The sequence below is a fragment of the Rhinichthys klamathensis genome, unplaced genomic scaffold, assembly GCF_029890125.1.
Source record: "Rhinichthys klamathensis goyatoka isolate OS25496 unplaced genomic scaffold, OSU_Roscu_1.1 h1tg000095l_1, whole genome shotgun sequence".
Lineage (NCBI taxonomy): Eukaryota > Metazoa > Chordata > Actinopteri > Cypriniformes > Leuciscidae > Rhinichthys > Rhinichthys klamathensis.
Genome location: NW_026606634.1, coordinates 2749005 through 2760000, shown reverse-complemented (window position 1 = coordinate 2760000; position 10996 = coordinate 2749005). Strand labels below are relative to the sequence as shown.

The window sequence follows — 10996 nt, the reverse complement described above, 5'->3', positions numbered from 1 at the left end:
TTTTGTATTGTGATATATTGTGGGACGATATATTGTTACAGGCCTAGTCAATTTGCTTCTCCAGTTTAAGAAAATACAGGAAAAATATTTGTCTTAAAAAGTATTATCATTAAGGCTGTCGACTGAGCTTAAAGAAATAGTTTAGCAAAGAAAAAAAGAAAAAAACAGAATACATCCACTTGTTTGCTGTGTTTTCTCATGGTACAGAAAAGTAGACATATTGTAAAACATTTTATGCTGGTTTCGTTTGCGCACTGAAAACTACTTGCGGCTGAGAAAACGATGCAGTGTGAGCATAATGACCTTCATGATGTCCTCCTTCAGATGTTCAGTTCTCCTGCTTCAGGAGCTCGGGGTGAACAGTGAGATGTTCAGTTCTCCTGCTTCAGGAGCTCGGGGTGAACAGTGAGATGTTCAGTTCTCCTGCTTCAGGAGCTCGGGGTGAAGAGTGAAATGTTCAGTTCTCCTGCTTCAGGAGCTTGGGGTGAACAGTGAGATGTTCTGTTCTCCTGCTTCAGGAGCTCAGGGTGAACAGTAAGATGTTCAGTTCTCCTGCTTCAGGAGCTCAGGGTGAACAGTGAGATGTTCAGTTCTCCTGCTTTAGGAGCTCAGGGTGAACAGTGAGATGTTCAGTTCTCCTGCTTCAGGAGCTCGGGGTGAACAGTGAGATGTTCAGTTCTCCTGCTTCAGGAGCTCGGGTGAACAGTGAGATGTTCAGTTCTCCTGCTTCAGGAGCTCAGGGTGAACAGTGAGATGTTCAGTTCTCCTGCTTCAGGAGCTCGGGGTGAAGAGTGAAATGTTCAGTTCTCCTGCTTCAGGAGCTCGGGTGAACAGTGAGATGTTCAGTTCTCCTGCTTCAGGAGCTCGGGGTGAACAGTGAGATGTTCAGTTCTCCTGCTTCAGGAGCTCGGGGTGAACAGTGAGATGTTCAGTTCTCCTGCTTCAGGAGCTCAGGGTGAACAGTGAGATGTTCAGTTCTCCTGCTTCAGGAGCTTGGGGTGAACAGTGAGATGTTCTGTTCTCCTGCTTTAGGAGCTCAGGGTGAACAGTGAGATGTTCAGTTCTTCTGCTTCAGGAGCTCGGGGTGAACAGTGAGATGTTCAGTTCTCCTGCTTCAGGAGCTCGGGTGAACAGTGAGATGTTCAGTTCTCCTGCTTCAGGAGCTCAGGGTGAACAGTGAGATGTTCAGTTCTCCTGCTTCAGGAGCTCGGGGTGAAGAGTGAAATGTTCAGTTCTCCTGCTTCAGGAGCTCGGGTGAACAGTGAGATGTTCAGTTCTCCTGCTTCAGGAGCTCGAGGTGAACAGTGAGATGTTCAGTTCTCCTGCTTCAGGAGCTCGGGGTGAACAGTGAGATGTTCAGTTCTCCTGCTTCAGGAGCTCAGGGTGAACAGTGAGATGTTCAGTTCTCCTGCTTCAGCAGCTCGGGTGAACAGTGAGATGTTCAGTTCTCCTGCTTCAGGAGCTCGGGGTGAACAGTGAGATGTTAATTTCTCCTGCTTCAGGAGCTCGGGGTGAACAGTGAGATGTTCAGTTCTCCTGCTTCAGGAGCTCGGGGTGAACAGTGAGATGTTCAGTTCTCCTGCTTCAGGAGCTCAGGGTGAACAGTGAGATGTTCAGTTCTCCTGCTTCAGGAGCTCAGGGTGAACAGTGAGATGTTCAGTTCTCCTGCTTCAGGAGCTCAGGGTGAACAGTGGGATGTTCAGTTCTCCTGCTTCAGGAGCTCAGGGTGAACAGTGAGATGTTCAGTTCTCCTGCTTCAGGAGCTCGGGGTGAACAGTGAGATGTTCAGTTCTCCTGCTTCAGGAGCTCAGGGTGAACAGTGAGATGTTCAGTTCTCCTGCTTCAGGAGCTCAGGGTGAACAGTGAGATGTTCAGTTCTCCTGCTTCAGGAGCTCAGGGTGAACAGTGAGATGTTCAGTTCTCCTGCTTCAGGAGCTCGGGTGAACAGTGTGATGTTCAGTTCTCCTGCTTCAGGAGCTCAGGGTGAACAGTGAGATGTTCAGTTCTCCTGCTTCAGCAGCTCGGGTGAACAGTGGGATGTTCAGTTCTCCTGCTTCAGGAGCTCAGGGTGAACAGTGGGATGTTCAGTTCTCCTGCTTCAGGAGCTCAGGGTGAACAGTGAGATGTTCAGTTCTCCTGCTTCAGGAGCTCGGGGTGAACAGTGAGATATTCAGTTCTCCTGCTTCAGGAGCTCGGGTGAACAGTGAGATGTTCATTTCTCCTGCTTCAGGAGCTCGGGGTGAAGAGTGAGATGTTCAGTTCTCCTGCTTCAGGAGCTCAGGGTGAACAGTGAAATGTTCAGTTCTCCTGCTTCAGGAGCTCAGGGTGAACAGTGAGATGTTCAGTTCTCCTGCTTCAGGAGCTCAGGGTGAACAGTGAGATGTTCTGTTCTCCTGCTTCAGGAGCTCAGGGTGAACAGTGAGATGTTCAGTTCTCCTGCTTCAGGAGCTCAGGGTGAACAGTGAGATGTTCAGTTCTCCTGCTTCAAGAGCTCAGGGTGAACAGTGAGATGTTCAGTTCTCCTGCTTCAGGAGCTCAGGGTGAACAGTGAAATGTTCAGTTCTCCTGCTTCAGGAGCTCAGGGTGAACAGTGAGATGTTCAGTTCTCCTGCTTCAGGAGCTCAGGGTGAACAGTGAGATGTTCTGTTCTCCTGCTTCAGGAACTCGGGGTGAACAGTGAGATGTTCAGTTCTCCTGCTTCAGGAGCTCGGGGTGAACAGTGAGATGTTCAGTTCTCCTGCTTCAGGAGCTCAGGGTGAACAGTGAAATGTTCAGTTCTCCTGCTTCAGGAGCTCAGGGTGAACAGTGAGATGTTCAGTTCTCCTGCTTCAGGAGCTCGGGGTGAACAGTGAGATGTTCATTTCTCCTGCTTCAGGAGCTCGGGGTGAACAGTGAGATGTTCAGTTCTCCTGCTTCAGGAGCTCGGGGTGAAGAGTGAAATGTTCAGTTCTCCTGCTTCAGGAGCTCAGGGTGAACAGTGAGATGTTCAGTTCTCCTGCTTCAGGAGCTCGGGTGAACAGTGAGATGTTCAGTTCTCCTGCTTCAGGAGCTCAGGGTGAACAGTGAAATGTTCAGTTCTCCTGCTTCAGGAGCTCGGGGTGAACAGTGAAATGTTCAGTTCTCCTGCTTCAGCAGCTCGGGGTGAACAGTGAGATGTTAAGTTCTCCTGCTTCAGGAGCTCTGGTGAACAGTGAAATATTCAGTTCTCCTGTTTCAGGAGCTCAGGTGAACAGTGAGATGTTCAGTTCTCCTGCTTCAGGAGCTCAGGGTGAACAGTGAGATGTTCAGTTCTCCTGCTTCAGGAGCTCGGGGTGAACAGTGAGATGTTCAGTTCTCCTGCTTCAGGAGCTCAGGGTGAACAGTGAAATGTTCAGTTCTCCTGCTTCAGGAGCTCAGGGTGAACAGTGAGATGTTCAGTTCTCCTGCTTCAGGAGCTCGGGGTGAACAGTGAGATGTTCAGTTCTCCTGCTTCAGGAGCTCAGGGTGAACAGTGAGATGTTCTGTTCTCCTGCTTCAGGAACTCGGGGTGAACAGTGAGATGTTCAGTTCTCCTGCTTCAAGAACTCGGGGTGAACAGTGAGATGTTCAGTTCTCCTGCTTCAGGAGCTCGGGGTGAAGAGTGAAATGTTCAGTTCTCCTGCTTCAGGAGCTCAGGGTGAACAGTGAGATGTTCAGTTCTCCTGCTTCAGGAGCTCGGGGTGAACAGTGAGATGTTCATTTCTCCTGCTTCAGGAGCTCGGGGTGAACAGTGAGATGTTCATTTCTCCTGCTTCAAGAACTCGGGGTGAACAGTGAGATGTTCATTTCTCCTGCTTCAGGAGCTCGGGGTGAACAGTGAGATGTTCAGTTCTCCTGCTTCAGGAGCTCGGGGTGAAGAGTGAAATGTTCAGTTCTCCTGCTTCAGGAGCTCAGGGTGAACAGTGAGATGTTCAGTTCTCCTGCTTCAGGAGCTCAGGGTGAACAGTGAGATGTTCAGTTCTCCTGCTTCAGGAGCTCAGGGTGAACAGTGAGATGTTCAGTTCTCCTGCTTCAGGAGCTCAGGGTGAACAGTGAGATGTTCAGTTCTCCTGCTTCAGGAGCTCAGGGTGAACAGTGAGATGTTCAGTTCTCCTGCTTCAGGAGCTCAGGGTGAACAGTGAGATGTTCAGTTCTCCTGCTTCAGGAGCTCGGGTGAACAGTGTGATGTTCAGTTCTCCTGCTTCAGGAGCTCAGGGTGAACAGTGAGATGTTCAGTTCTCCTGCTTCAGCAGCTCGGGTGAACAGTGGGATGTTCAGTTCTCCTGCTTCAGGAGCTCAGGGTGAACAGTGGGATGTTCAGTTCTCCTGCTTCAGGAGCTCAGGGTGAACAGTGAGATGTTCAGTTCTCCTGCTTCAGGAGCTCGGGGTGAACAGTGAGATATTCAGTTCTCCTGCTTCAGGAGCTCGGGTGAACAGTGAGATGTTCATTTCTCCTGCTTCAGGAGCTCGGGGTGAAGAGTGAGATGTTCAGTTCTCCTGCTTCAGGAGCTCAGGGTGAACAGTGAAATGTTCAGTTCTCCTGCTTCAGGAGCTCAGGGTGAACAGTGAGATGTTCAGTTCTCCTGCTTCAGGAGCTCAGGGTGAACAGTGAGATGTTCTGTTCTCCTGCTTCAGGAGCTCAGGGTGAACAGTGAGATGTTCAGTTCTCCTGCTTCAGGAGCTCAGGGTGAACAGTGAGATGTTCAGTTCTCCTGCTTCAGGAGCTCAGGGTGAACAGTGAGATGTTCAGTTCTCCTGCTTCAGGAGCTCAGGGTGAACAGTGAAATGTTCAGTTCTCCTGCTTCAGGAGCTCAGGGTGAACAGTGAGATGTTCAGTTCTCCTGCTTCAGGAGCTCAGGGTGAACAGTGAGATGTTCTGTTCTCCTGCTTCAGGAACTCGGGGTGAACAGTGAGATGTTCAGTTCTCCTGCTTCAGGAGCTCGGGGTGAACAGTGAGATGTTCAGTTCTCCTGCTTCAGGAGCTCAGGGTGAACAGTGAAATGTTCAGTTCTCCTGCTTCAGGAGCTCAGGGTGAACAGTGAGATGTTCAGTTCTCCTGCTTCAGGAGCTCGGGGTGAACAGTGAGATGTTCATTTCTCCTGCTTCAGGAGCTCGGGGTGAACAGTGAGATGTTCAGTTCTCCTGCTTCAGGAGCTCGGGGTGAAGAGTGAAATGTTCAGTTCTCCTGCTTCAGGAGCTCAGGGTGAACAGTGAGATGTTCAGTTCTCCTGCTTCAGGAGCTCGGGTGAACAGTGAGATGTTCAGTTCTCCTGCTTCAGGAGCTCAGGGTGAACAGTGAAATGTTCAGTTCTCCTGCTTCAGGAGCTCGGGGTGAACAGTGAAATGTTCAGTTCTCCTGCTTCAGCAGCTCGGGGTGAACAGTGAGATGTTAAGTTCTCCTGCTTCAGGAGCTCTGGTGAACAGTGAAATATTCAGTTCTCCTGTTTCAGGAGCTCAGGTGAACAGTGAGATGTTCAGTTCTCCTGCTTCAGGAGCTCAGGGTGAACAGTGAGATGTTCAGTTCTCCTGCTTCAGGAGCTCGGGGTGAACAGTGAGATGTTCAGTTCTCCTGCTTCAGGAGCTCAGGGTGAACAGTGAAATGTTCAGTTCTCCTGCTTCAGGAGCTCAGGGTGAACAGTGAGATGTTCAGTTCTCCTGCTTCAGGAGCTCGGGGTGAACAGTGAGATGTTCAGTTCTCCTGCTTCAGGAGCTCAGGGTGAACAGTGAGATGTTCTGTTCTCCTGCTTCAGGAACTCGGGGTGAACAGTGAGATGTTCAGTTCTCCTGCTTCAAGAACTCGGGGTGAACAGTGAGATGTTCAGTTCTCCTGCTTCAGGAGCTCGGGGTGAAGAGTGAAATGTTCAGTTCTCCTGCTTCAGGAGCTCAGGGTGAACAGTGAGATGTTCAGTTCTCCTGCTTCAGGAGCTCGGGGTGAACAGTGAGATGTTCATTTCTCCTGCTTCAGGAGCTCGGGGTGAACAGTGAGATGTTCATTTCTCCTGCTTCAAGAACTCGGGGTGAACAGTGAGATGTTCATTTCTCCTGCTTCAGGAGCTCGGGGTGAACAGTGAGATGTTCAGTTCTCCTGCTTCAGGAGCTCGGGGTGAAGAGTGAAATGTTCAGTTCTCCTGCTTCAGGAGCTCAGGGTGAACAGTGAGATGTTCAGTTCTCCTGCTTCAGGAGCTCAGGGTGAACAGTGAGATGTTCAGTTCTCCTGCTTCAGGAGCTCAGGGTGAACAGTGAGATGTTCAGTTCTCCTGCTTCAGGAGCTCAGGGTGAACAGTGAGATGTTCAGTTCTCCTGCTTCAGGAGCTCGGGGTGAAGAGTGAAATGTTCAGTTCTCCTGCTTCAGGAGCTCAGGGTGAACAGTGAGATGTTCAGTTCTCCTGCTTCAGGAGCTCAGGGTGAACAGTGAGATGTTCAGTTCTCCTGCTTCAGGAGCTCGGGGTGAAGAGTGAAATGTTCAGTTCTCCTGCTTCAGGAGCTCGGGGTGAACAGTGAGATGTTCAGTTCTCCTGCTTCAGGAGCTCAGGGTGAACAGTGAGATGTTCAGTTCTCCTGCTTCAGGAGCTCGGGGTGAACAGTGAGATGTTAATTTCTCCTGCTTCAGGAGCTCGGGGTGAACAGTGAGATGTTCAGTTCTCCTGCTTCAGGAGCTCGGGTGAACAGTGGGATGTGCAGTTCTCCTGCTTCAGGAGCTCAGGGTGAACAGTGAGATGTTCAGTTCTCCTGCTTCAGGAGCTCGGGTGAACAGTGAGATGTTCAGTTCTCCTGCTTCAGGAGCTCGGGTGAACAGTGAGATGTTCAGTTCTCCTGCTTCAGGAGCTCAGGGTGAACAGTGGGATGTTCAGTTCTCCTGCTTCAGGAGCTCAGGGTGAACAGTGAGATGTTCAGTTCTCCTGCTTCAGGAGCTCGGGGTGAACAGTGAGATGTTCATTTCTCCTGCTTCAGGAACTCGGGGTGAACAGTGAGATGGTCATTTCTCCTCCTTCAGGAGCTCGGGGTGAAGAGTGAAATGTTCAGTTCTCCTGTTTCAGGAGCTTGGGGTGAACAGTGAAATGTTCAGTTCTCCTGCTTCAGGAGCTCAGGGTGAACAGTGAGATGTTCAGTTCTCCGGCTTCAGGAGCTCAGGGTGAACAGTGAGATGTTCAGTTCTCCTGCTTCAGGAGCTCAGGGTGAACAGTGAGATGTTCAGTTCTCCGGCTTCAGGAGCTCAGGGTGAACAGTGAGATGTTCAGTTCTCCTGCTTCAGGAGCTCAGGGTGAACAGTGAGATGTTCAGTTCTCCTGCTTCAGGAGCTCGGGGTGAACAGTGAGATGTTCAGTTCTCCTGCTTCAGGAGCTCGGGGTGAACAGTGAGATGTTCATTTCTCCTGCTTCAGGAACTCGGGGTGAACAGTGAGATGTTCATTTCTCCTCCTTCAGGAGCTCGGGGTGAAGAGTGAAATGTTCAGTTCTCCTGCTTCAGGAGCTTGGGGTGAACAGTGAAATGTTCAGTTCTCCTGCTTCAGGAGCTCAGGGTGAACAGTGAGATGTTCAGTTCTCCGGCTTCAGGAGCTCAGGGTGAACAGTGAAATGTTCAGTTCTCCTGCTTCAGGAGCTCAGGGTGAACAGTGAGATGTTCAGTTCTCCTGCTTAAGGAGCTCGGGGTTTTTTAGTGAGATGTTCCCTGTATTGATCTCTATGGAACCTGTGCTTATCTTGCATGTGGGGAAGTCTGTGAGGGTACAACTCAATGTGAACGTCATGGATGTCTGGACACACGGAGCAATCCATCTCTCTTAATAGACACACACAGCACCAGTCTCCACTGAACAAGAACAAGTGTCACAAATCTCCGATGTAACGGCAGAGTGACGCCGGTGGAGCCGAGGTGAGGATTCATCGTCTGCACACGCTGTTCTCTACAGCAGCACTGTTAGAAACTGTGTATAATGCATATTAATGTGCAATTTGCATATTATTAATGTGTTGTGGGAAGCTGCTTAGAAAGTAATTAATCTACAGACCTTTAGTTAACTACATTAAATTTCTTAAGGGAGCAATTTCATTCTAAATATATAAAACACCATAATATTATTTGCTATTCACGTAGAACTTTCCTGGTACATTAACTAGTCTAAAACATCAAACTTCTGTTGTGCATAAAGAAGATATTTTTTTAATCCGTTCATTTAAATGAATTCACTAGAATGAAGTGTATCTTCCGGCACTACGGCACATATAAGAAAGCGTCTTTGATTATTATCTCAGCTCATTTGACCCTGTATGCAGATTCAATATGACATAAAATACAACAAAATAGCATTCTGCTGTGATGCTTGTTGGACAAAGCAGATCCTTACTGCTTATTAATGTATTAGGTTCATGATATTGTGCCAGATAGATTCATATAATCACAGAATCTGATCATAATACCAGCTTGAAATCATTTGTAATGCATCTTGCCAGCACATGCACATGATGAGTCACTTACAGTGCGATGCAAGAGGTAACATGCTATTAGACTTAGACTACTTCATCGCTCTGAACGCATTGGAATAAAAGATCATTTTCCATTTCTGGAGTAATTGAATTCTTTGAGCATTATCGTGATTGATAATACTTGCTCAGCCTACTTTTAGCTTCTTTATGCTGCTTTAATGGCTTTGTCTTCATTGCACATTTTATGGGCCGCTGGTTTGATGTATGGCCTTCACCTAAAGGTTATTCTTCCAGCGCACACTTCATTAACTCTTCGCTGGATTCCCTCACTCTGAATGCAGAGTCATGCTCGCTTTACTCTGAGACAGACACTGAGCTGCGCACGACTGCTGATGGAGTTTCTCATAAAGCCAAGTCAAGAAAACATGTTTGGAAATTTCATTCTGTGATCAATATGCAAGAGCAAAATAAATCCTATTGTAATGCACGACTGCCTGACATGAAGCGAAGTGCATTCAAATGGTTTAATGCACAGCTAGCCGTGGATTATCCTGGTCATTTGCCCACATTGCTAACTTAAAGCTGTTATTGATGTTTGCAGCGTAATATTTGACTGGAATGGAAAAGTTACGGCTCGCCAGATCTAGCATTCGGTCCGCTTTAAATCAGACACAAAGATAAAGTAGTGCGGTGCATTTATTTCAATGAATGAATTATAGCATTTATTTGAATGAATTATCTAAAGAGAGAGAGAGAGAGAGAGAGAGAGAGAGAGAGAGAGAGAGAGAGAGAGAGAGAGAGAGAGAGAGAGAGAGAGAGAGAGAGAGAGAGAGAGAGAGAGAGAGAGAGAGAGAGAGAGAGAGAGAGAGAGAGAGAGAGAGAGAGAGAGAGAGATGAGTGTGTGAATTACCTGCGTCTGTGCAGCGTCTCTCTACTAAAAGTGAAGATGTGAGTTTAATTACTTTAAAAACAGCAATATGTCTCGTACCCCCGCATTGCTGAGAAATATAATGCAGCATTGCAGTAGCCAAGCTATTTTAATAATAGACCGGTGATTAAACTGACTGAAACTACCTGTGTATTAAAACACACACCTTCCAACCAATAAGAATAAAGTATTCAGAGTATTTGGACGCTTCAGCCACACTTACAAATGGCTGAATGTCCCTGCATGCAAAATATATATGCGAAAAGTCATTAATTGTAAAGAAAGAAGCACAAACAATCAAAACCTCAAGACAGAAAGAAGATGCTAAAAAAAGGTGTAGTATTGAAAATGAAAACAGTCAGTATTTTTTGTGTAAATGTTGATACTGTAGCTGCTCTAATGTTGACATTTCCATGAACTGCTTCGGAACAGCAAGCCAGAACTAAACTAAACGCGGTTGGATACTTTACATGTCAGTCAAATGCTCTTTTCCTGGTTATTAGACAGAATAAGACACAGTGAGGACCAGACTTTGTGTCCAGAGGGAATGTTTGGAAACTGACATCCATTAAAAACACCTTGACATCAGTTGGTTAAAAGTCATTGTAAAAATGGCTTACAAAGTGAAGTTGTGGAGTGTTTGAGTGCCAAAACGTTCCAACCCTGTATGATTTTTTAAACATATACATATATACAGTATATACTGTATATATATATATATATATATATATATATATATATATATATATATATATATATATATATATATATATATATATATATATATATATATATATTTTTTAAAGAATATTTCTACATTTTTTGATGATATGATGGTTTTGTTTAAGAATATCTTCTTTTGTGTTCAACAGAACAAAGAGAGTCATAGAGGTTTGGAACGGCATGGATGAACTTTCCCTTTTAACCAGGACTGGTGATAAAGCCGGTAAATTTGCGATAAATTGCCTTTAACAATAACCAGCGCCTCGGTTACAGTTATTACATCAGCAGATCATTTGGCGTAAAGTACGAGGAATATACGAGACAGGAACATGTGTAATGACACTCACACTCGCTGCCCTCTCCAGGCGGCTGATAGAACGACAGACCCAGAGAGATCATGGCTGCGATCTCGAGGATGATGAGGGTCACGTCTTGCAATGCTTCCCACACTAACTGTAAAAAAGTTTTTGGCTTCTTTGGAGGTATAAGATTTTGCCCGAAGACTTCTTTTCTTTTATCTAGATCTGTGGCGTCTCCAGTCAGACCTGTAAGGAAACACAGAGACAAATGTTACAACTCATAATACGCACAGAAAAAAAAATAATAGTGTAGGATTTACAATTTACGATTTTCATTTCACATTGACATTCCCATTCCCAGTTTTCAGTGTGAATCCATCAACTTTTCAATCAACTTTTATGTATATACTATAGCACAATAAAAGCAACAGTAGTTGGCCATTGTGCTGTACAACAGGATACATATCTAAAAAAGAACGCAAAACCAAATGATAAAGGGAGTTTATCACCAATTTGAAATTTCAACATTAAAATCAAGGACAGTTGTAAGCCTGTGAAAAGAGGAAGGCTTTTAAAGGGATACTCCACTTCTTTTGGAAATAGGCTCATTTTACAACTCCCCCAGA

General features: G+C 46.5%; 1 protein-coding gene across 12 annotated transcripts in view; it reads right to left on the bottom strand.

The window, feature by feature from the left end:
• Window positions 1-10996, bottom strand: part of atp2b2 (ATPase plasma membrane Ca2+ transporting 2) — a 241837-nt gene that overhangs the window by 70941 nt on the left and 159900 nt on the right. For all 12 annotated transcript variants that reach the window (XR_008807213.1, XM_056252537.1, XM_056252547.1 and 9 more), the window contains exon 3: window positions 10419-10616. Coding sequence is in view for 11 of the 12 variants with exons in the window: in XM_056252537.1 (XP_056108512.1) it covers window positions 10419-10616 (198 nt within the window). In the remaining variant the exon portion in view is untranslated. The remainder of the gene's footprint in view (window positions 1-10418; window positions 10617-10996) is intronic.